General features: G+C 39.8%; 1 protein-coding gene across 1 annotated transcript in view; it reads right to left on the bottom strand.

Moving 5' to 3' along the window:
- RAPGEF5 (Rap guanine nucleotide exchange factor (GEF) 5) overlaps positions 1-26,979 on the bottom strand; it is a 330,713-nt gene that overhangs the window by 122,078 nt on the left and 181,656 nt on the right. The window contains exons 8-9 of the mRNA XM_006832222.1: positions 24,206-24,279; positions 13,444-13,569 (exon numbers count right to left, since the gene is read on the bottom strand). Of these exons, the coding sequence (XP_006832285.1) occupies positions 13,444-13,569; positions 24,206-24,279 (200 nt within the window). The remainder of the gene's footprint in view (positions 1-13,443; positions 13,570-24,205; positions 24,280-26,979) is intronic.

Raw genomic sequence — 26,979 nt, 5'->3', positions numbered from 1 at the left:
GCAAAGGCAAGATAGGTGAAGGGTAAAGAATCATCCATATAAAATACCATTTTCTCCCCTCTTTGATGGCACAGGGCCAACACTTTTACTGGTGTAGCAATGTAGGATAAGTACTGGACTGCCAACCGCAAAATTGGTGGTTCAAATCTACCAGTTGCTCCTTGGAAATCCTACACAGGGTCGCTATGAGTTGGAACTGACTTGATAGTATTTAACAACCCCCAACCCCATCTTATGTTGTTGTTGTTAACTGCCGTCAAGTTGGTTCTCACACATAGTGACCCTGTACAGGGTTTCCGAGGAACGACTGGTGAGCTTCAACTGTCTACCTTGCGGTTACAACTGACCTTGCAGTCCAGCGCATTAACCCACATTGCCACACCAGTATTCCTTATGGTGGTGGTTATAGGTCATCAAAATATCCTCCTATAACTCATTAAATTTTCAATGGCCTCCTTACAAATCCCTACTCCCAAACCACTTCCTGCCACTTTAATTGTCTTATTAGCACCATCATTCTCCCACCTTGTGTTTCTTGGATCTTGAGGAGCCCTAAGCCTTTATTCTGACTCACCTGGTCTCAATCATGCCCAACCATTCCTGGAACCTGAACAAAGAGGGCATTTATGAGGCTTTGTAAAAATTGTTGAGCCTTGTTCTCTTAATAATGTACAAATGTACACTAGATACATGCCATATCTTATTTCTCTCTTTCTTTTTAATAAAGGAGGAAAAATCTGGAAAATAAGGGGGGGGGGCATGGGAAATGACTCCAAGTAAACCTAAATGCTACAGAAATGACTTTTTACAGATCAAAGAACAAGCCATAAGTCCTTTTTGCTTTAATAGGAGTACACTATTTATTTTTCAAATTGAAGAAATATTTTTATGCCATGACAAATACGAACATAGTCATGTTTTAAGTAAAATATGAGTATTGTTAACATGACTTATTAGAAAAATATGTACTGTACACTTGTCCACAGTATGTTATGTTCTGTTATAATTTCAGCAATCTTTTATTTTTGTTATCTTAAAACAACATTTAGGGCAGTTGGATACCAGATGGAATTTTTCCTTTCCACCCACTTCTCATTGCAAAAGGACTAGAGGTTCTTTGAATACTACATGGAAACCTTTTATAATGTCCTTTCCTCAACTGTCAGCTGAAGTGTGTGAATTATTCAGACATCATCAAACTTTGACTTAATCAATGAGGCAACTATATTTCAAGTGAATATACATGTCTGTAGCTGGACAGTGAATAAAGATGACCATAGAAGAAATGATGCTTTTGAGTTATGGTGTTGGAGGAGAATATTCAAAGTGCCACCGGCTACCAAAAGAACTAACAGATCTGTGTTGGAAGAAGTGCAGACAGAGTGCTCCTTGGAGGACAGGATGGCCAGATTTTGTCTCTCATACTTCGGACATATTATCAGGAGGGACCAGTCGCTGGAGAAGGATACCATGTTTGGTAAGGTGGAGGGTAAGAGAAAAAGAGGAAGACCCTCAACGAGACAGATTGGGAAAGTAGCAGCATCAATGAGCTCAAATGTGGCAACAATTGTGGAGTTAGCCTAGGACCCGGACCCGGCAGTGTTTTGTTCTGTTGTACTTAGGGTTGCTATGAGTTAGTGTCGACTCAATGGCACCTAACAACAACAACAGTACTATATATTAAGCAAACTTATTCACATTTTACACATTCCAAATTATTTCTAAAAAATAAAGAAAACTAACCGGAGTCAACTATTAAAAGAAAATGTCATGAAACAATAGTATACTTTGTTGTTGTTGCTAAGCGCCATAGAGAGTCAGTTCTGACTCATAGGGACCCTTTATAGTGTTTCTGAGAAGTGGCTGGTGGATTTAAACCACTGACCTTGCAGTTCAAACAGACACTGTGGTCGAGTGCTTACCCTTCAGTGCCACACCAGGATTCCAGGTAGGATACTTTAGGGTAATGGTAATAAGTATACAGAATTGGGCTGTCATTGGGCGTTCCGAATGTACTGGAGCTGAAGCCCCTACACTTCAGATCAGCTCAGCAGATCCTCAATGTTTATCCTGGTTCCTGGTTAACCAAGCAAAAGGACCCAAAGGAAACCCAGAGCTTTGAAAGGAGTGAACCTGACTCACTCTTCTTCAAGTTCATTCCCATACTGCAGCTTAAACATACAGATATCATCATCTTTCTCTTTCTTGCTTAAATTCTTCACAAGAGCTCACTGTTGCTTTTAGGATAAAACACACAATTGTTGGTTGAGCCTGCAAGGCCCTGCACTAAGTGGTAACTCCCATGCCTCTCCTATCCTACTCACTGTGATCTTCTTTCCCAAGCTCCAGCCACTTTGTACTTCTTCTAGAGCACCAGGCCCTACACATCCTCACAGCTGCCTGAATGCTAATCCTTCCTCAATTCTCTCAGTAACAAACCCTGACTTTTTCAGGAAAATGGGGCCATCTCCTAGATTAGTCTAGGTGCCTTAGACAAGCTCACATCACTTAGCACACAAGTAATTGTTAAGTTAGTGTTTGGATTCCTCGTAGAATGCAATCTTCACCACTAGTTCCTTGAGGTCACTGGTGTATCCAGTCCCAAAGGGCAGTCTCACAGAATTCAGGAGTCTTGTCAATTGATACGGAGGCCCCCTCCCTTCCTGTTCTTTCAGAATTCACTTTCTCTTCCTCCCTGCCTTTGAAAAGTACCTAAATCTAAAGGTCTCTTTTAGGATCTGGCAGCTACCTCTTTGAAATGTAACTTGAGGTGAACCTTCCCTACCTTCACTGGAAGTGGCCCAACCCCAAACTGCAACTCTTTCTCCAGCCATAAAGATAACAGAAAATTAACAGTATCCTGAAAACTTGAATGTCACATGTTCTATCGGCTTAGCTGCATAATGGTTAAGATTCTTTTCTGTCTTTGCAATCTCTGGAGTGGATTGCCTGTGATGTATTACATTCTGGTTTAAGACTTATTCAGTAATAAAACTATTCGTTCTCTTCTATTTTTGTAGGAAGATTTTCTGGGTCTGGAAGATATTTTGTTTTTATTATAAAGTTTCTGAAACACTATGTTTTTCCTCTCCTTGGTATTTCTTAATGTTTTCATTCCACCCATGGTACAGGAGGACACAGTCCTCAGGAAGAACTGTCCTTCAGTCTGTAAATCTCATAGCATCCACTATAAATGCCAATAAATGAAAACCACCAAATACCTGATCACCTGTCTACTGGGTATTAACTCCACATCCTGACGTGGTGCTGTAAGACAGGCACTCAACTGCTAACCTCACGGTCAGTGGTTCAAACCTACCAGCTGCTCCTCAGAAACTCTGTATCAGGTTGCTATGAGTCAGAAGGGACTCCAAACACTTAACAGCAACAACATAGTAATGTAGGCCAGGCCTTGATGGGGTTAGAGACAAAAAAAAAACACCCCCAAACAAACCATAAGGTCCTCAGGTATCTGGAATGAGATATACATTCCACTGCTTTACAGTTCGAAATCTGTAGGCTGTTTGCCTGTGAAGGACTGACTCAACCAGGCAGAGGACCTTGTACATTGGTTTCAGCCTTTTTTTTTTTTTTTTTTAATGATGTCAATTTTGTCTTGAGTACCTCATGCGCTTTGATAGCCAAAGTCAGATGTTGAGTGTTTGTGAAAGTGGGCTTAGGACCACATCCCCTCAGCCAGCACAGGAAGAACAGAAACTCCCTTTCCTAGGCCCAGTCCTTAATAGCTGCCTGTGATGTCATGCCAGGAGAACCTTGGAGACAGTCTGAAATACTCCCCTCTCTGAGAGTTCCCTCCCTACTTCTGTGACAGTCATGGTTGTGGGAGGAGATTCCTCTGCCCTCTGTGCCCTGTGAAAGGTCACTGCCTGGAGGAAGAACTGTGGAACTTCACCATGGCATCACTGATGACTTTCCTTACCCAGGTGGTTGTTTTTACTATTGTGGTTGTTAAGTGTCATTGGACTTTGAGCTGGTTCTGACTCTTAGCGACCCCTATAGAGAGGTTCCAAGGAGTGAATGGAGAGCTTGAACCACATTAACCCGCAGTACCACACTATTTAAGACTTAATAAATAAACAGTATCTACAATATTTGGAGTCCTGGTGTGGCGTTGTGGGTTAATGTGCCAGACTGCAAAGCCATTTGAAATGCAAAGTTGGTGGTTCAAGCTCACCAGTTACTCCTCGGAAACCCTATACAGGGTTGCTATGGGTCGGAACCGACTCGACGGCACTTTACAACAACAACATCTACAATATTTAGTCCTTGTGCAACACTTTAGGACAAGCACTGCACTGCTAATCAAAAGGCTGGCACTTCAAACCCACCAGCTACTCCTTCAAAAACCTACACAGGACCATTATAAGTTGAAACTGACTTGATGGCACTTAACAACAACTTTATATTTATATGTGAAGACGGGGTCTCTTTTTCACCCCTATAATACCACTGAGGGAGGAAAAAGCCCCAATATTAAAAACATAAATAAAAGACCAGTTTAATGCTTTCCCAAACATACTGAAGATGACATGGCTACATATTTTAATGTCACGAGACTACAAACCTGGACTATAGTAGAGAGGAGAGCCTTTGACAACATGAGTGTAATAATTGTAACTTACTGAACCGCTCTCAATTTTCTAAATTGGGCCTTTAAAAATAAACGAGTGTCTTCAGAAAAATAAACAAATACCATGATGAACATTCCCTCTCTCTTTAAAAATACTAAAATGAATTAAAAAAAAAAAAAGTAGGGACTTGCAATGGGCTTCTTGAAAGAACCTAAAAATACAGCTAATGAGCAGATGGTCCCAGCAGACAGGATGAACACAGCGCTAACTTTCACTGGCAGCCTTCGTGTCATGTTTTCTGGAGGAAAACAAAAAAACAAAAAAACTAGCCCATCAGAATTTAAAGAGCAAAACTTGTAAACCTTACTTTGAAATCAATGAGAAGAACACGGATTCCTTCAGTTGTGACATGTGTTTATCAGACATTCTTCCCTTTCTTGGAACTTTGTAGATATTCTGAGGCACTTCATGAAAAGCCTCACTTGAATGGGTACTTGGTTTCCATGTGCAAGTTCTTCTCTCAGCTAGGTTGTAAATGTCCGGGAGGCAAGAGCTATCTTCTATCACTTTCATGTCACTCTGTGGTCACATGCATCTGGACTCCAGATTTCTGTAATCAATGACTTTTGACTTTAAGCAGATTGTTTTTGGCTAAACTACATCACTAGTTGTTGCTAAGTGCCAGTAGAGTTGGTTCTGACCCACAGTGATGCTGTATAGGGTTTCCAAGGAGCAGCTGGTGAGCTGGAACTGCCGACCTTGTGGTTCAAATAGACTTTTCAGTCTCACACATTAACCCACAGCACCACACCAAGGCTCCTAATACCAAAATTGCTCTGAACTTTACACACATCGATTTATAATGTGAATTTGAACACGGAATAAAATTAATTTCCTTTTTAGTATTTCAAATCAAGCAAAAAGAGTGTTTTCACCTTATATGTGCCAACTTTTATTTAAGCAAAATAACACCAAATGAAAGTTGGAAAAAAGGTAGAGACCAGCTTTTCTTAAGGATCATTAGAGCAGCGACCGACCGCAGCCACACACTCTAAGCCACTTCTCCCCTAGTAATCTTTGAACAATTAACCCTTTGACATAGGTAGAATTCCAGGATGAGGCTGCAGGAAACCAGTAAGGAAATTCCGGTTAAGACTGCAATAGGGACCCTACCCTGGTTTCAGACTGCGCCAAGTTTCAATTCCAGAATCTGCAAAATCCCCTTCCCACCCATATTTCATGAGTGAATGAGAACAGGGGAAGGAAGTAGGGTGGGTGCCCAGACTTAACAAAAGCACTGCCTGAAGAAAACTGGGTGGGGAGAGGGAGGGGCACAAATAGGATCTCTAGGGAAAGTACCCCAAGCACAGTTTTCACATACATTTTCTAAACCTTTATTTTTGCAGTTTGGAAGTTAAGTCAGTTTAGGAGCTATTGCTGGTATTTTTAATCTACAAGTTAGCACACTACAAAGCCTATCTTTCAGGGAAAAATTACAATTTTGGTTTTCTTGTAAATTACTGCAGGCATATTCCAGAAAATTGGATCCACATCTAGAGAGATAATTGCACTTGAAAGCTCCTGGTGTGGTGCTGTAGGATAAACACAGGACTGCTAACCACAAAGTCAGTATTCAAACCCCCCAGGCACTCCTGGGATACTCTATACAGGATCACTCTAAGTCCGAATCGGACTTCATTGTGGCACAGAACAACAACAAAATGTGAAGATTTTATTAGTTTTTCAAATCTAAGAATTCAAATCAAGTAAGCTCCATAACATCCCTTTTCTTTGTCCCTTGGAACCCCCACCCACGAACACCATCCTGCAGTACACATAAACATTCTGACTTTCCTCCAGAGCTGTCCTCCTAATCTGTTTCGGTCTTCTCCGGACTCCTCAACAGTCCTGCCATCTTGCCTTTCCATGTCCCACTCGGTCCTCACTCCTGAGAAGACTGTGAAGAGAAAATTTGCTGCAGGCCAATCAGACTTGAGTTCACTCTCATTCCACCTCCTCTTAGTTAACTCTTCTGCCTCTGTTTATTCGTCTGTCAAACTAAAATAATATCATACCTCACATAGCATCCCTCATCCTCCTCGTTTACTTTTAAATTTATCGTGACTTGCGTGAAGATTTTCAGACAAGGTCATCACATTCAACACATCATATATATACTTTGCTTCATCTCAGTGACTGCAATCCTTCCATGCAACAGTAGTTCTCCCACTTCCTCCTCATGCTTCCTATTTCCATTCCACCTACCTTCCAATCCCTTCTCAATGCTCCTTTTTGAGTTTGAATGATTGGCTGTTCCATGGTGAGCACACCTCACAGTGTTGTTATTCTTACTATATACCTATCTACTGCTGGACTGAAAATTGGACCTCGAGGGTGAGTTCCTTTCCAGACCTGAATGGGAGTCAAAGGTAGTCTGGGGTTCCTCCAATTTCTTTCTGACCAGCAAGCCCCATAGATATATATTTAAAAACAATAAATAAATAACTTTGAATTTTGTTCTACATTGCCTTCCACTCTATCTAGGACCTTCTAATGTGGTCTCTTTCAGAGCAGTTGGTAGTGATAACCAGGTAGCATCATCTAAGTTCTTCTGGACTCAGAGTTGTGTGGAGACTGATGTTCCATTAGTCCCTGAACTAATTAATTCCAAGCAGCTTCAATCCTCATTAGTCTTCTTTCTTCCACATGTGTAAAGACCAACAGTTGTACCTTATATGGCCACTCATAAGCTTTTAAGATCCACTCAGCCTCCTGTTTGATGAAAAATACAACAACATAGCCAATAACTCCTCATTTGTTCTCAAGTGAAGGAAAACTTCATCCTAAAATCCTTCACAGTCTGGCCTTACCTTATTTCTCAAACAGAAATCTTCCTCCTCCCTGCCTCTCAGTCATCATCTTCTCCCTACCCCTAACTCCTGGTACTATGGTGACAAGAAACGGTTTGGAATCTCTAAAACCATTCTGTATTTTGATATTTCTGTGTATTTTATAGTGTTATTCTTCCCACTAAGAATGCTTTTTTGCTGTTTTGAATTGTTTAAATCCAACTCAAACCCTAATTTAGGGTCCACATCCAACCTCACATCCACCATGAGAGCTAATCCTGTTTCTGCAAATCTATGTTCTTTGAATTCTTCTGTGTTTTGCTTGGCCTCCTGTCTCACCATGGCCTCCTCGCATCGCAGGTGTTTGTGCTCATGTCTTTTCTATACAACTGGAATATATTTCTTGAGGGGAGAAGCTACTTACAGTTATTCTGGGTCTCTTAAACATCACTTTTAATAAAAGGCAATTGAATGAACGAATACTAGGAAATATTTTAGAATAACATTATAGGAACATCAACCCAGACTAAGTCAGGAACCCAAAACCCACTGCCAGGGAGTTGACTCATAGTGACCCTGTAATAAGTTTCTGAGGCTATAAATCTTTACAGGAATGAAAGCCTCATCTTTCTCCTGTGGAGTGGCTACTGGGTTTGAACTGCGGACCCTATGGTTGGCAGTCCAGTGCTTATTCTAAAGCACCACAAGGGCTTCTTATATAAGTCAGGAAAGTATCCCCAATATCTCAATTGCAAAGAAGCCACGCATAACATCAAAGCAAACACCAACCCTTTGGCCCAAATAAGGCCGCTCTATGACTACCAGTGTGGAGTCCTGGTGTGGCGCTGCGGGTTAATGCACTGGACTGAAAGAGTGGCTTGAACCACAAAGTTGGCAGTCCAAGCTTACCAGCCATTTCTCAGAAACCCTATATAGGGTTGCTATGGGTCAAAATCAACTCGACGACACTTAACAACAACAACAACATGACTACCAGACACTCTCTGTTTAAGGTGTTTTCAAAGCTCTGGTCTAAAAGAAAAACTATGTTGTCTTCAGAATGTTAGCAAATCCCCATGTAACAACAATTCATTAATAAGAATAACACTGTGCCCTAGCATATAGCTTGGACACCTGGAACATACTGTAGGAAGTAGGGTGGAAAGAAAGATAAATGACGTATGACGTGGCTTTAAGCAATTAACTATTTGGTGATAGAATGAACATTTTTGTATCTATCAGCACACCAAAGGAGTCCTGGTGGTACCCTTCGTTAAGTGCTGGGCTGCTAGCCAAAATGTCATTGGTTTAAACCCACCAGTTGCTCCGTGGGAGAAAGAAAGCAGTCTGTTTCTATATAGGCTTAGAGCCTTGGAGAAGCTGTGGAGCAGTTCCACGCTGTCCTCCAGGGGTCTATGAGTCAGCAATGACTCAACTGCCGTGAGTTTGGAGTATTTTTAAAATCATCACATCAAAGAAACTTGGATAGAAATTCAAAACTTACTTAACAGAGCTCACATATCCCTCATCACCAGTCATTAAAATGTGCCAATTTTACCTTTGAAATAACTCTTGTAACGTGGATCTGCTCCATTTCCACAGGCAACCACCTGGTTCAAGCTTACATGTCTCACCTGGCTTATTAGAACAATAGCTTTCTAAAGGTTCTCTCCAACACTTTTCTCTTTCTCACTGAATTTTCCCTCTTAACCAATGCCAGAGATCTTATGAAGACTATATTGGATTATGCCATTTCCATTTTTTTGGTGGCCTTCCTTTCCTGGAAGGGCAAGTCTGAACTCCTTAGTGAGGCTCACGGGGTCTTTCATAAGCGAATTCTAGCCTCCATTCCAGCCCAGTCCCTGAACCCTCCATGAATCACTTGCCTCCCAGTCATGTGGCTTCCTGCTGGCCCCTCTGCTCTGCCCTTTTTATTATTGTTACTCATCCTTCAAAAGTCCCCAATTGGCATTCTCACTCTTTCCTCAATTGATCTACTCACCACAGTAAGACAAAGCCAGTGCAATGCTGATACAATAGATCATTTCCTTAAAGACTTTATGGCCAAATGCTAATTCCACTATCATGATGTTTCAAAGAAGTCATCAATCTCTGCCCCCTTAAATCTTTATTCAATAATTCTGAACTCTTAGGAATGAGTGGTGGCTGAAGTTGTCTACATTTCGCTAATTGAAACTAGAAAAACTGAGCGCTTTCTGAGAAGCTTGTGAGTATTATACTAACCTTTTTTTATTTCACAAACACCTCAGCAAAAGTACCCAGTTAGGTGCTACTTTAATTGTATGTTGATGGTTATGTGCTGTGGAGTTAGTTCTGACTCATAGCGACCCTATAACAGAGTTTCCGAGGTTGTAAATCTTTACGGGTGCAGAAAGCCTCATCTTTCTCCCAGGGAACAGCTGGTAGTTTCGAACTGCTGACCTTGAGGTTAGCAGCCTGATTCATAACTACTACACTATAATTATTGCATTTATCAGTTTAAGAAAATATTAGAAGTGCCTACTCACAAAGCTCTAATATCCTTCAATTAGTCACAAGATGGACCAAAAACTAAGGCTTTATCCTAACACAGTTACATGTCTCCCTACGCAGTACAGCCTCAAGGTAACTTTCTCATTTGGACACAGATTTATAAAAAGGTATGTGACATTCTGGAACTGGAGAAGCAATGTAGTTTTGTAAAAAGAATAATTCAATAGGCAACTTCATTTCTAACTCAAATGTTTACCACAGTTTACTTAACTAGCTTTGGCTCAGGAAAAGGAGATGAGGTAGATGAAGCATTTTAAAATCATAAAAGAAAGGAACTCTGTGTATAACTCTAGGGTTTGGTCACTATTGCTGTAACAAGAGGAAACTTCAGGCCTATGTTTACATTAAGTAAACTACAGTTTCCTCTGAACATGGTATGTGTTATAACAGAGTTCCCATAAAGCAAGAGCAGATGACTGCTATTGAAAAGTAAGCAAGGACATAGAAAATTAAAATACTGACTAGCCTCATAAACATTGTGAATGTAAAAGTCCAAACCAAAGATACAGATGCTTGTCGTTGTTAAGTGCCATAGAGTCAGATCCAACCCATAGTGACCCTGTAGAGGGTTTCCAAGAAGTGACTGATGAGCTTGAACCACCAACCATGCAGTTCAAACTGACTTTGCAGTCCAGCTCATTAACCCACAGCACCACACCAGGGCTTCATCGGATGCTTCTTGTTGTTAAGTGCCGTTGAGTCAGTTCTGACCCACAGCGAAGCGACCCTGTATAGGGTTTCCGAGGAGCAACTGGTGAGCTTGAACTGCTGACCTTGCAGTTCAAATGGCTTTGCAGTCTGGCGCATTAGTCCACAGCGCCATACAGAGTGCCCTGCCAGTGCAGTGCTTAAGAGCTACGCTACTAACTGTAAGATCAATGGTCACAACCCATCAGCCACTCCACAGGAGAGAGAAGTGGCAGTCTGTGTCCACAAATATCCCAGCCTTGAACACCCTATTAATGTTGTTATTAAGTGCCACTGAGTCGGTCTGACCCATAGCAACCCTGTATAGGTGTCAAGGAGCAGCTGATGAGACTGAACCACTGACCCTGCAGTCCAGCGCATTAACCCACAGTGCCACAGCAGGACTCCATTATGTATTATATGGTTGAACATAAACTGAAGATGATTTTACTCCTAATAAACCCATTCTAAAATGGATTTCTGGTATGGTGTTGTACGGTCAGCACTGGACTTTGAACCAAAAGGTGGATGGTTGAAACCCAACAGCTTAGAAACTTTATACAAGGTCACTAGAAATTGACTCAATGGCACTTAACAACAACAACAAAACCAAAAGAAGGTATCTAATAGCTTCTACCACTAGTATCTAGTTGCAAATCTCCAACCATGCATGTGAAGTCTAACTGATGAGTGCCAACTTCCGATTTCTATCATTACTTAAACATTTGGAGGATATTTAGCTCTGGTAGTGTACTGGTTACGAGATGGGCTGCTAACCTAAAGGTCAGCAGTTTAAAACTACCAGTGGTTCTGCAGGAGAAAGATAAGGCTCTCTGCTTCCGTAAAGATTTACAGCCTCGGAAATCCTATGCAGAATTGCTGTGAGTCAGAACCGACTCCACGGCATACAACTACCAGAATCATATTCTTTTTAGCTGAAACTATAATATTCAGGGTTAGACTAAATATACAGCATTTAGTTATATTGCATAAAACAAAGTTTCCATAGTTTTACCCAGAAGATACACTATCTTTTTAAGTAAGCATAAGGCTATTTGTGGGTCCTGGTGTGGCACTGTGGGCTAATGTGCTGGGCTGTAAAGTTGGTTTGATCTGCAAGGTTGGCAGTTCAAGCTCACCTTGGAAACCCTATACAGGATCACTATGGGTCGGAATTGACTCGATGGCATTTAACAACAACAACAACAACAACAAGGCTGTTTGTGGCCTGATGATTCTATCCTTGGGGATGAAGTGGTACCTTACTGAAAAATCTTGCCCTACCTCAAGTTGTCAGTGGTCAATGGAATCTAATACATAATCAATTGTAAAATATGTCCCTCATTTTGAAGTTCATTAGAAAGGAACCATGCTCACAAGTAAATTATGGCATATTTTCTCATCATCAATTGTTAAGACCCAAACTGATTTCAGAGATGTGAAAATGTGGTGGAAATGTGTATCCTGGGATCAATAAAATAGAACTTATGAAAACTGCTGCTCTTCTAAATTAAAATGAATCAAAGGAAATGTTGCTTTGAGAAATTCTAGCCACATACTTGAGATCTCAAATATCCTAAGAACACTGCAGAGGTTAGAAATCAGTCTTTGATTCAGTGAACCTTCAATGTGCTTTTAACAACAAGCCCCCAAACTTCTCAATAATACCCAGTCAAATGAAGAGTTCTGAGACTTCCAACCACACTTAAAATCCATAGTCACCTCTGAAATCTTTCCATCACAAGGCTTTGAAACTGATCAATTTATTCACCCCCTTGAAATACCAATTATGACCATTCAATGTCTCACTGCTAGAGATGTGTTGTGTTATTAAAGTAAACAGCATGCTAGCCTCCCCATCAACATCTCCAGCTCAGTAAAACCCTGTCATTTTGTATTGATGGAACTGGGTGGAAAAAGAGAAGCAATTCTTTCCCTGTTAGAAAGGGTTGAAAATAAAATTCCAAGGGAAAAATTAAAGTCAGAGAGAGACATGTTTGTTGGGACTAAGGAATTTTCCCCTTCATGAGCAATCTTGGCTAGTTCAGCACTCAGAGTACAGTCTTACACACAACATCAACATATAAACAGACAACAATGTGGAGCAGAAGAAAGGGGTGCCATTGTCTCCCCAGCATGACGGCAGCATTCTGAGCTGAATAACTGCTTTCAGGAGAACAGCAGAGAGTTTCTCTCCTCCCGTTTTAATGATATCCAAACAATCTAACTCTTGTTACGAAACAAACTTTCATAAGTTACTGGGAAAACTCCCTTCTGATCCTCCCATTTGGTGGCAGCATCTATGTGTTCTTATCTATTTCTAGTGGTGCTGGATACATTTGTTTGGCAATTAGATCCACCCCATATTAAAGATAAAATACACTGGAATTTTTTTTTTCCCCAAAAATCATGTTCTCTGAACAACCTGATGGGGTCAAATATCCAAGAACACATTGGTAAGTCATCAAATCAGATGCCTAAGTAGAGGTGCATTCGTTACTGCTTAAATATGTGTTTATATGTCTAAATATTTTAATTTTCAGATGAATTCCCTTATAAATCCATTATCATAAACCACTGGTTTAGAGCTACGAGTTGCTGCCATTTTTCCCTAAAGAGGATGCTTTCAAAAATAAAACTAAAATAACAAATACATAAGCCTTGGAGAATTTAAAATAAAATATTCTTCCCCTTTAACAGACAAGTAGGCAGAAGCATTTTCTAACTCTTCAAACCTGCATCCCCAAGAGAAAAGGACTTACATGTTCAGATTTCTCCTGTTCTTTTTTGTCCGTCTGCAAAAGCTGACAGTTTTCTCTTGCCAACTTCTGGACCAGTTCAATGCGTCCGATATCATCTCTCTCTTGAAGCTTGCACATCACCCCTGCCTTAAGAGTTGGAGGAAAAGTGAAGATATACTTAAATCCACAGTCCCAGGACATGACACCCCTGCAAATTTCACCTTAGAGTAAGCTCATCTTTGCTGTTGCCTGTAACTGCTTGGTAAAATGCTTGGCCTCTCCAAAACTAAAATGATAGGATTTTAATTGAGGACTGTCCCGCCAAAAGTCTCAGACTGAGCTTATATATCAGTCTTCTTTCTGGAGTCAAGGACAAAGCAAACGAAATCATTTGTTACTGAGCGTGTGTCTGATATACCACTATTTGTTTGTTCCTGACAGCCTGTTTCCTGTTACACAAGCAAACCCTAGCAAGAGGTTAAAATTCATGGGAAAGTTAGCCAGGAACCACTCTGGCAAAAGGGTGAAGTGATACAGAGTCCTAAAAATAACAGGACAGGACAGGACCTCCTAATTCTTTAACGCCAGGATATCAGTCCATATACAAATACAGAGTTAACAAGATTACAAGAGGATTTTTTTCTCCCCACAAATGGAACATTACTATGGAGCATTAGTAACATATATCCAGTTTTACATGAAATATAGTTACATTTTTAAAAAATTAAAAACAAGAAACTAAAAAAAAAAAAAAAAGTTTAAAATTTCATTAATTAGCATTTGGAAATGATCCATAAAGCTTTCTATTCTTCATTACCAAAGCACCCTCTGTGATAATGATATTAGTAGGGAGGGGAATCTAGGATTTGGGAGTAGACTTTTGAGCACAAATATGACCCGCTTCGTTGGAAATTCTTTCTAAAACGGTTCACACTGACATACCAGGACATGATCTCATAAAGAAATCTGAAGTTTCACTTGGCTGGAGTAGTGAAAACTATGGAAACTTTGTTTTACCCAATATAACCTGCAGAGTTTGAATGTTGTTGCATAGTAGCATAACCAAATACGGGAAGGGACCAGCAAGCGAACCAATGTTTCATGGCCTTAGCACTTTGTACTAAAGGGATTCATGTTGTTGAGTGGGCATCAGAGAAATGCGACCATTCACAAAAAGCAATGGCTGAATCTATTTTTATTGTCAAGGACAACAGTATTGAGTAGTTGCTCCAAGAACCAGGAAGTAAACAAACAACCACAGCAAAGCCCTTTGAGTCCAAATCACAGGCTCCCAGAGGAAAGGAAGTGTAAATCCTCCATCAAAGTCAGAGATGTATTTTTACAATAGTTGTCATAAGTGTTCTTCCAGTACCTTCCTACCATTTCCTTTGACGAGGATCTCAGTTTATCTTAAGACAGGCTGGTCACTGCTAGCGAGCCAAAATGCTGGAAAGTCCTTTATCAAGACACACAAACACTGACATCATTTAACTTCAACCCACACGTACTCATTCACCTTTTAAAACAACTGAGGCTATGTGTCATCCTTATTAACGATGACAACCTCTCAAATATTTAAATACAAACATTACGCAAATTCTTTTAGCCTTCTTCAGGTTTACAAAGGGGCTTCAAAAAGTCCATAGAAAAAAATCTGTTATTTTTTCATTCCATTTTCCAGGAACTTTTAAAATTCCCTTCATTTATTCCTTGTTCCCATGACAATTTTTATTTATTTATTCATTCACATTCACTCAACAGATTTTATTTGAGCGATCTTTAAAGCCTACTCCAGGTTCTGAGGATACAGTAGTGAGAAACAATAACAAAACCCCAAGTCCCTTCTGTCATGAGGTAACTTTCAAGGTGTAATATCTACACGTAGATATTTATAATTATATGTAGGTATCTGTGCAATGTGATAGCACATGTGAAATATCAGGTCAGTATATATCGTAAGAAGGAAAACAGAGTAAAGAGACAAATTCAGCTACAGATAAAAGTGCATGTGAGTTAAAATACCTAGAGTTTACAGACTATCTCCAGCACAGATTTGATGCTGTCTCTGAATGTAGAGTAGAGCTAAAGTGAATGGAAGAAGTGGTGAATCAAAAAACCTGAACAAAAAATTTCAAAGAATATAATGAAGTATGCAAAGACCCGGAGTCAGAAAATCAAAAGGGAAGAAAGAGTACACTCAGCAATTTTCAAGCGGAAAGAACAGAAGAAAAAATTCAATCTGTAGGGTGCAATATTGGAAGCTTCTATGAGCAAAATACTGAATAATGCAGGAAGCATCAAAAGAAGATGGGAGAAATACAGAGTCATCACTAGAGGCAGCATATGACCAAGAACTGATGGTAATGAAGGGAGAAGTCCAAGTTGCACTGAAGACATTGGTGACAAACAATGCTCCGGGAATTAATGAATACGAATTAAGATGTTTCAACAAACTGATGCAGCACTGGAAACACCTACTAGTCTAGGCCATGAATTCTGGAAGATAGCTACCTGGCCAGCATATTTGTGGCCCTATTTGTGCCATTCCAAAGACAGGTGACCCAATAGAATGCAGAAATTATCGAACACCATTGCATACAAGTAAAATTTTGCTGAGGATAATTCAAAAACAATTATAGCAGTACATCCACAGGGAGCTGTCAGAAATTCAAGTTGGATTTAGAAGCGGATGTGGAATGAGGGATATCAATGCTGACGTCAGCTGGATCTTGGCTGAGAGCAGAGAAAATCAGAAAGATGTTTACTTGTGTTTTACTGAGTATGCAAAGGCATTTAACTGTGTGGATTATAACAAACTACAGATAACACTGCTAAGAATGGGAATTCCAGAACACTTGATTTTTGCTCATGAGGAATCTGTATGTATACCAAGAGGCAGTCATTAGAACAGAACAAGGGGATACAATGTGTTTTACAATTACGAAAGGTTGTGTCAGGATTGTATCCTTTCACCTTACTTATTCAATCTGTAAACTGAGCAAATAATCTAAGAAACTGGACTATAGCATGAAAAATGCAGCATCAGGACTAGAGGAGGGTTCATTAACAACTTGTGACACACAGATGATATAACTGCTTGTTGAAAGTGAAGAGGACTTGAAGCATATGCTGATGAAGATCACAGAAAGAATACAGCCTTCAGTTTTGGATTACACTTGAATGAAATTGTCAAAGATTTCATTTTACTAGGATCCACAATAAATGCTCATGGAAGCATTAGTCAAGAAAGCAAACAATGTATTGCATTAGGCAAATCTACTGTAAAAGACCTCTTTAAAGTATTAAAAAGCAAAGATGTCACTTTGAGAACTAAGGTACCTCTAACCCAACCAACGCATGGTATTTTCAATCACCTCATATGCATCAGAAAGCTGGACAATGAATAAGGAAGACCACAGAAGAACTGATGCATTTGAACTGTGATGTTGGTGAAGAATATTGAAAGCACCATGACTGCCTATAGAAAAAAACAAATCTGTCTTGGAGAAAGTATTACTAGAATGCTCTCTAGAAGTGAGGATGGTAAGACTTCATCTCATGTATTTTGGACATGTTCACAGGAAGGACCAGTTCCTAGAAGGGGACATTAAGCTTGGTAAAGCAGGAAAAAGGAAAAAGCGGAAGAACCTCAACAAGATGGCCTGACACCGTGGCTCTAACAATGGGCTCAGAGATGGCAACACTGGTGAGGATGATGCAGGAATGGGCAGTCACTCTATTGTGCACAGGATCGTCATGAGTCGGTGCCAATTCAACAGCACCTAACAACACTATGGAGCACAGTTTGTACTCAACTGCTAGTTTAAAGGTCGGTGCTTCACCCCCCACCCACTCTACCCCTACCCTCATAGTACCATGGAATAAAGGCCTGGCAATCTCCTTGTTACTATTACAGCCAAGAAAACCCTATGAAGCAGTTCTACTCTGCAACACATGGGGCCATGTTTGTCAATTTAAGAGCAACTAAGAACAACAACAATAGGACAGAGAAATAGTTGTAGGTGCTATCAAATGAGTCCTGGTGTGGCTCTGTGCGTTAATGCGCTGGGCTGCAAAGTCATTTGAGCTACAAGATCAGCAAGTCAAGCTTACCAGCCACTCTTCAAAAACCCTATACAGGGTCGCTATGGGTCAAAACCGACTCAATGACACTTAACAACAATTGAAGGATTGTTAGGGAGGCATTCTCCAGTAAGATGGCATCTGAGTAGAGAACTACAGGGAGTAAGGAAGGCAGGTTGTGATATCTAGAGAAAGTGTTCTAGGCAGAGTCATAGCAAGTGCAAGGGTCCAGAGGCTTGGATGTTTGTGACTTGGGTAAGACAGAGGCAAGTCAATAGCATGGCTATGGCAGACTTGGTCAGGAGTGCTAGCAGGTCAATTCTGACTTATAGTGATCCCATGAGATACTGCTGCCACACAAGGTCTCCTTGGCTGTCATCTCTGGAGAAGCAGACTGCCAGGTCTTTCTCCCATGGAACTGCTAGGTAGTGTCAAACTGCTAACCTGGTTAGCAGCCAAGTGCTTAACCTCTGTCCTACCAGTATACCTTGGACAAGGTAGAGAGGTGAAACAGGGAAGGGAAATGATGTGAACCAGATAACACAGTTTCCTTAGTGGCTTTGAAAGGACTCTTGTTTTGCTTTTTTTTTTTTTAGGTGTGAATCCTTCGGAGATTTTAGAATAGAGGGCTACCAGAATGTCTTGCATTTTAGCAAGCTCATTCTGACTTCTGGTTTGAGAACATACTATTGGGGATCGGGAAGTTGAAGTTACACTGGTTTCTGATAGGAGACTCAGAAGCAGCAATAGTGGAGATGATGAGAAGTGGTTAGAATTTGGGTCTATTTCAAAGGTAAAGCAGGTAGACTTTGTGGTTTGAGTATCTCTAAAATATGTGACCTGAGAAAATCAAAGGATGGCGCTGTCATTTACTGAGATTGGGAAGATTGAGGAAGACAGTTTGGAAAAATGGTATGTATCAAACATCCAAATGGAGTTGTATGGTTGGCAGTCTACAGGGTCAGGGGAGAAGTTCAAGCTGGAAATAAGAATTTGGAAGTCATAAGTGTATAGATGGTATTTAAAACCAGATGACTGAATGAGTTTTCCAAAAAGTTATATAAATATGGGAGAGAAGAACCAGGAATTGAGTTTAATAATTAGGTATTGGGAAAATCAAGAGAAAACAGAAAAGAAGACTAGAAGGTGTATCAGGAAAGCTGTGAAGAAAGTGTTTCATGGACGATGGAGTAAAAATTATCAAAAGCTACTGAAATGCCAAATAAAATGGGTTCAAATTCGCCAACATCAAATATGACAAAAGTAATCGCCAACCTTGAAAACAGCACATTTCCTGGAGTAGCAGGGACAAAAGACTGATGACCTGAAATGGGAGACAACGCTTTTGAGGAGTTTTACAAAGAAAAAGGGGGCACTGGCTGAAGAGTGGGGTTGAGTGCAGTTCTGCCTGTTTGTTGTAAAATGATGGCAATTCCAGTAGTTTTGTATCTTTATTAGAAACCATCCAGTAGAGAGGGGAATTTGGTGATGTAGGAGGGAGTAGGGGCATCTTTGGGAGCAACGCTCTTGAGAAGCAAAGACAGGATAAGATCTACCCTCAGACTATGCATATCTCATCCAATGTAAAAGGAGGGGAAATGAAGTGCCTATATGCACGTAGGTTGACATATTTGGCAGCAGGAACATGTGGAAATTCTTTACTGTAGTCATCTATTTCCCAGAAAAATAAGAGGTGATTAGCTGAAAGTGAAGACTATGGGGAGATGATGTTGCAAGTATGAGACAAGACGGTATGGAGTAGCCGTGTAAGCTGCATGAGCTGGCAACCTTTTATTTGTAAAGGACCATATAAGGAATGGAGTCCTGGTGTGGTGCTGTGGGTTAATGCGCTAGACTGCAAAGTCAGTTTGAACTGCAAAGTTGGTGGTTCAAGCTCACCAGGCACTCCTTGGAAACCCTCTAGAGGGTCGCTATGGGTTGGAACTGACTGGATGGCATTTAACAACAACAACAATATAAGGAATATTTCATAGTTTGCAGGCCATGTACTCTCTCTGACAACTACTCAGTTCTATAATGGAAGTGCAAAAGTAGCTAGAGACAGTACATAAATGAATGAATATGGCTGTGTTCCAATAATACTTTATTTACAAAAACAGGAAGCAGGCCAGAGTTTTCCTTTGGGCCACAGTTTGTCAACTGCTGGCCTAAAAGTAGAAGAATCTGGACTAAGGAACAAGAGTAAGATTGTCAAGCATTACTAAAGGCTCACTTGATTTTATTTTTAGACCCTTTACCATCCTAGGCATCCTCCTTAGGGCGTATTTCTGTTTGTCAGCATTTAAATGGAGTCTATAACCTGAGACAATGCTAAATAAGTCATCTGATCATAAATACACTCCGATTTTAATTAATGCTAGAGAAGGCAGAAAAGCATCGATGGGATGAAGTATCACTCTTTAAGAAGGCAAAGAAACTATTTGGGAGGTTTACTTGTCCCAAAAGAGTGTTGTTGTTAGGTGATGTTGAGTCAGTTCTGACTCATAGTGACCCTGGAGGGTTTCTGAGGAGCAGCTGATAAGTCTGAACTGCTGACCATGAGGTTCAAAGCAACCTTGCAGTCCAGTGTTTATCCTATAGTACCATGCCAGGACATTTTTATTATGAATGTCCTTTAAATGTTCTGAAACATAAATGAATTTATCTATAAAATTCATTTATGTGTATTATCTTACCTATTTCTTAACCTGTGTAATATGCTAATAAATCTTAGTTGAATTTAGAAAAAAGAAAACAAAACAAATTTTTGGAAGGAAAAAATAATTTGCAAGACATAATTCTATTGAAATAGCATCACTATATATTTTTTCTTGAATAATCTTATCTTATGCTGAGGGAATGTAGCTATCTCTATAATTTATATTTAGGGTCCTGGTGTGAAGCTGTAGGATCAGTACTGGACTGCTAACCACAATGTTGGTGGTTCAAACCTACCAATCCTCCTCAGGAACCCTACACAGGGTCACTATGAGTCGCAACCAACTCAATGGCACTTAACAACAACATAGTTCACAAAATAAAAACAATTTTCTTACAAGAAACAAATAAAATGCCAACTTGTAAAGTGAGATTGATAAAAAATGTATTTTAATATAAATATTAAAAATTCAAAACAGCAATATAAAATCATTAAATCAGAGCTTTCCTCACTTTTCCTTTCAACTGGCATTCTTAGATACTTGGATACTCATAACAACCGTGTAGAAGTAGAAGTGCCCCATAGAGTTTCCTAGGCTGTAACTGTTATGGGAGCTGGTCACCCAGTCTTTTCCACTGTGAAGCTGCTGGTAGGTTCAAACTACTGATCTTTATTTAGCTGCTGAGTGCTTAACCACTGTGCCATCAGGACTCCTTATGAGCAGATAAAGTTAAGCAATATATGGGTTTAATAATAGGAATAAAAGTACAAGAGTCAAATTCTTCCCCTAGCCATCACTGGTTCCAGATTTGCACGCACTGAAGAAGAGCTGAGCCCTATATAACACATCAGTTCCCAGTTAAGTCAATTTCAAATCACAGTAACCCATGTGTGTTAGAGTAGAACTGTACTCTGTAGAGTTTTCAATGGATGACTTTTCTTTGAAGGAGGTACTTTCGGGTGGACTCGAGTCTCCAGCTTTCAGCTAGAACTGAGAGCATTAATGTTTGCTCTACCCACCAACAGCTCGAAATTTTTCTCTTTCATCAGCTCTCCAATGTATCCGCCCTGGAGAGCAGAGGGTGTCTGTGGGCTGATACTCAGGCAGGAGTGATGCACAGGTTTAGAACATGATGGTGGTAACTAAACTGGAATATGGGAAAAACCTGTTACATCTCCTCACCAGTCAGGGTCCCAAAGCAACTGGGCTAAGATTCTACAAGACTTGGATTTGTAGACAGAGCCTTTCCTTCTGCCCATGAGTCCCACATACATTTTTTAAACTACTGATTAAAACATTATCTACAAGGTTGGCTGTTCACACCCACCAGCTCAGACCCACAGGAGAAAGATGAGGTTGTCTAATCTCATAAAGATTTATAGTCTTAGAAATACTATACAGGGTTATTATGAGTCAGAATTAACTTAATAGCAGTAGGTTTGGTTTTGGTTTTGACTCTTTTTTTATTTCCATGTGAACTTAATTTTGAAAGAAACCTAAACAGTTTTCATGCCATATAATTAGGATCCTAAAGATAGACTTTTCTTTCATGAGGAAATATATGTATTTTTTTAAGAACCAGATCCTTGGGTGTACTTCACAAATTAAATTTAAATGCCAAAATGCTAACAGTTTTTTTAAAAATGGATTTCAGAATAACAATCACTTTCTATTTATTTCATATATTATAATTTAAAATTTAAAAAAAAATAAGGTATATTATTCTCTGAATATTCTGGTTTCCATATAATTTCCAGATGCATTTTGACAAGATTATCAATTGTCCAGCACTCATTACATAACAATTATCAAAAAAGGCTTTCAAAGAGGGTTATGAGGTGCTTCTTCATTTTCTGGAGAACTCTAAACCCAGAAAGTTGACCAATGTCCTATAAGGTTCACAAGGGCAGTCCTATTTGGGAGCATGCTAAACCAGATGTTCTCAGGGCATCTCTTTCACAGCTCTATAATTTAGTGATTTAATTCAGGAAGCCCATGAATTTATTCATATATTTTGGGAGCTGTGTTATGACAAGAGAAGCCAGATAACTAACAGTCCTTGATCTAGAGTTTCATATTCCTGGCCTATTTAATTTATCTATGTGAAATTAATTATAAACAGTTTACCTAACACTTCTAGGCCAAGAAAAATAAAAGATTAATGTGGAGCTGTCAAAATAGTTAGTTAAGAGCCTTATTTCAAGGTCTGCTTCTTTTTCTTAAAAAGAAAGAAAAAAACCTCTTTAATGTATTATTAAAGCCATTCATAAGATTTTCAGTTTTTTAGAAGAGAAATATTTTGAATGTAAATGACAAAGTCTGTTTCCTTCATAAATGGAATTATAAAAATATTGGATCCATTATTTTAGTGGTAAAATTAAACTTGGGTTGTATTCCCCCAGAAAAGGCCACACAGATGATAAATGAGCCACATATATGTGACAAAAGGTGAAACAGAGCAGTTGTATGTATGCAAACATTGTATTACCTTAACTTTAAAATCACCTTTTCTAAAACACCTAGGTAGAAAACTAAGCAAAAATTGGTAAGAAAAGAAAAACTCACGTAAAGGAATACAGCTTTTATGAAAGCACTTTTGCAATAACAGAATGTTAGACAAATGCATAGTATTTGTATAAATTCTTATTGATAGCTGTGCAATACATTACAATTTAATTAAAAATTAAACCTTCAACTGAAATTTATAAAATGGAGGAACATTCCCCCCCCCCTCCGTTTTCTAGAAAATTCCAAATGACATAATAACAAACAAACACAAAAGACCTGGACATTGCTTCCATTAAGATTGTTATTGTTCGTGGAGTAGAGTAATGCCCTGGAGAGGGTTACAACCCATAGTGACGCTGTACGACAGAGTAGAACTTCCCCACACAGTTTTCTAGGCTGAGACTTATTCATTGCAAATACCCCTTTTAAACAACCTAAAAGGCAACTATACACATGGACTTCACCAAATGGAATACCCTGGAATCAAACTGACTACATTTGTGGGAAGAAATGGTAAAAAAGCTCTATCAGCCAAAACAAGGCCAGGGGTAGACTGTGGAACAGATCATCAATTGCCCACATGCAAGTTCAGGCTGAAGCTGAAAAAAATTAAAACAAATCCACAAGAACCAAAATACGACCCTGAATATATCCCACCTGAATTTAGCAATCATCTCAAGAACAGATTTGATGCATTTGACACTAATGACTAAAGACCAGGGGTGGGATGATATCAAGAATGGTATACAGGAAGAGAGCAAAAAGTCATTAAAAAGACAGGAAAAAAAAGGGAAAGACCAAAAAGGATGTCAGAAGAGACTCTGAAACGTGTTATTGAGTGTAGAGAAGGTAAAGTGATTGGAAAAAATACATAAAAGAACTGTTCAGAGGATTTCAAAGAGCAGCTTGAGATGACAAAGTAAAACATTAAGTTAGGAGAACCAAAAGGGAAGAACATGCTCAGCCTTTCTCAAGCTTAAAAAAAGAAGAAAAAAATTCAAGCCTTGGCTTGTAGTCTTGAAGGATTCTATGGGCAAATCTGTGTTGGAAGTAGTACAACCAGACTGCTCCTTACAAGACAGGACATCAAGACTTCGTCTCACATACTCTGGACATATTATTAGGAGAGACCAATCCCTGGAGAAGGGACCTTCTGCTTGGTAAAGTGGAGGGTCAATGAAAAAGAGGGAAACCCCCAAAGACAAGGATTGACACAGTGGCAGCAGCAATGGGCTCAAGTGTGACAACTGTGAGGATGGTGGCGCAGGACTGGCCAATGTTTCGTTCTGTTGTTCACAGCGTTGGTGGGACTTGGTACGGACTCGATGGCGCCTAACAACACAACATGGGAGTTAGGACCGATACTTTTGGTGGACACAGTTAATCTTTAATGGGAACCTTGTTGGGAAACACTTTTATATATCAATTGAACACTTTACTCCCAGGAATATGACATTTCATTTACAGAAAATACAAAACCCTGTATCACCACAGTGAAATATAATGTGTGTCAGTTACAGAATTTTTCTGACCTGAGACTCCGGAACACCTTCAGCTTCTATCAGAGCTACGTGCTGGTCGCCGGTTTCTTCATCTTGTTCAACTGCTTAAAAGAAAAGAAAGAAAGGTAGAAATATTAAACCAATACAGCACTATTAGGAACAAACATGTTTCATATCATTTTTTTTTCAGATAACTGAACAGAAAAGAAATAATTTAGGTAGCCACATAAAATGTAAATACCAGCACTATTTTTGGTTATTCAGATGAAAAATTAACTGATACCACTGGTCATTTTCATATACATTGTCTCATTTGTTAATTCAATGGTAGAGAAAATATTCAATCTCAATTCTCCTCTTCACCTAAGCCCATCCAGACTTCCTCATATCAGTACTGAGTATCACCCAAGTAGGAGTTGAGGTACATACGAAGGTGTCGATCAATTTCACATGAGTAGTCAGATAAAAATAAAAACCACACACACATCTAGGGGCATCAAAATGTTTATGGAAAAATTTCATTCGCTTTCTTCTTTTACATTTATTTGCATTTTATTTTAAGCTTAATTTACTTCCAAGTCATAAGTTGGTTGTTGTTTTTTTTTCTGTTTGTTTGGTTTTTAATAAAGCTTTTATTATAAATTGAGTGATAGTTTCCATCACAGAACATAGGTTTTGCATTCAACCAATCATATTTTGTTTCACTGCAATGATTATAAACCCCTCCGTGTGCTACTGGTTAACAGAATTTGCCTCTATTCCACTTTGTTTTATTTTGGTGTACACAAAAACACTCAGGAATATATCATTGTCTGGGCACATTTTGCAAGCCTGCCTCCTGACTGCCAGGACAGTCTTTCTTTCTCTGTCTCTGTCTCTGGTGTCGCTGCTCCTTTGGTTAGGATCCCATGTTCCACTCATGCTCTTCTCTCTTTATGGTCCTAGTGCTCTCTGTTCCTGGAATGCAAGATTAATCACTCCCCTGCAGGTCATAAGTTTTTGTGTCTTCAGTTTCTTCTGGGATATGTTTTTCTTTCATGCAAGCTGGTTTAGGAACTATTTGTTCCATTTCAGTGAGGATCATCTCAATGTGGCAAGAGGAGCTCATGTAGGAGCTGATCGGACCATGAGCTCTAAGTTTGGTGAGGCATCTTGAGGGCTTTATTGATCTAGAGGTGTTTGATGACCAGAGAATCCACAAGTAAACTCTAAAGTTCAGCACTTCTCTCTGTGTTTTTAAGCTTGTGCAGCAAAATTCAGCATTCTTGTTGGCCACCAATCTTGTGTCCAATCCCATTGTTGGCCTAGGCACACCAATACCACTACTGTCGTGTCAGAATGGTACACACTGCTTCTGCACTGGACTACTAACTGTTTAAGTTTGACAGTTCAAACCTACAAGCCACTCTGCAGAAGAAAGATGAGGCTGGCTGTTTTGGAAAGATTTATAGTCTCAGAAACCCCAACTCACTGGCGGTAGGTTTGGTTTCTTGGTTTTATCTCTCCTTAAGAATTTCTGGTGGCACGGTGGGTTAGGTACTGGGCTGCTAGCTGCAAGGTTGGCAGTTCAAACTTACCAGTCACTGCACAGGAGGAAGATGAGACTATGTGCTTCTGTAAAGATTTACAGCCTTGGAAAGTCTTATGTACAGGGTCGCTGTGAGTCAGAATCAACTTGATGGCAGTGGTTTGGTTTAGTTATAGACACACAGCTGTTGTTAGGTGCATTCAGTCCATTTTAACCACACAGGACAGAGCAGGGTTTTCTCGTATGTAATCTTTACAGAAGCAGACATTCAGGTCTTCCTCCTGAGGGGCCGCTGAGTGACTTTGAACTGCCAATGCCAACCTTTGGGTTAAGCACGGCTGTACTACCAGGGCTCCTAGGCATGTATGCATGTATATGTATGTATGTATGTACGTAAGGATGTATTGTGCATGTGTGGTATCAGAATACTGGTGTGGTGCTACGGGTTAATGCCAGTTTGAACCACAAGATCAGTGGTCCAAGCTCACCAGCCACTCCTTGAAAACCCTGTACAGGGTTGCTATGGGTCAGACTGACTTGACGGCACTTAACACCAACAATATATACCAAAAAAAAAAAAAAAAAAGTCTGTGGAAAAATTCCATTATCTTTTAATTTTAGTTTTCCAAGAATTATTTGAAGACTCCTTGTATAATATATTCATATATATGTACTGGTGGTAACATAGTGGCTGGATAAGATAAACACTGCACTGCGAACCACAAGGTCCACAGTTCAAGCCTGCCATCCACTCTGTGAGAGAAAGATGAAGCTTTCTGCTCCCACAAAGATTTAAAGCCTCGGAAACTCCATACAGGGTCACTGTGATTCAGACACGACGCGATGGCACTTCAAAAAAACAACATGTATGTATTGCTTCTAGTGACAGCTTAAACTTCATATAATAAAAGAAGCACAACATTTCATATCTGGATTGTTTGATGCACTGTCAACTCAAAATTCCAAGTGGGGGAGTCTGTGGGCCCCCACTTCTCCTGTATTTCCACAGCATCTTCCCTATTCAACTGCTATCTCTGTCTGCACTAGTACAATCACCTCTTCCACAATCCTGATCCCAGTCTCTCCACAGTCCAATCTGCCGGGGACTGACCTCGACATATTTGTGTTGTTCACAAGTGTTTGGTTCATGAGGAGGGGAAATCCAGCAGCGATAGAGATAGCGAAAGAATACACAGACAGACAGACAGAAGGAGGGAGACAAGGAGACACCCAGAAACCAGGGTGGATGCATCACTGGTGGGCAGACTTGGGACTA

The sequence above is a fragment of the Chrysochloris asiatica genome, unplaced genomic scaffold (assembly GCF_000296735.1).
Source record: "Chrysochloris asiatica unplaced genomic scaffold, ChrAsi1.0 scaffold00006, whole genome shotgun sequence".
In the NCBI taxonomy this organism is placed as follows: domain Eukaryota; kingdom Metazoa; phylum Chordata; class Mammalia; order Afrosoricida; family Chrysochloridae; genus Chrysochloris; species Chrysochloris asiatica.
Note: the sequence above shows the minus strand (reverse complement) of the source record. Positions and strands in the feature narration are given on the sequence as shown.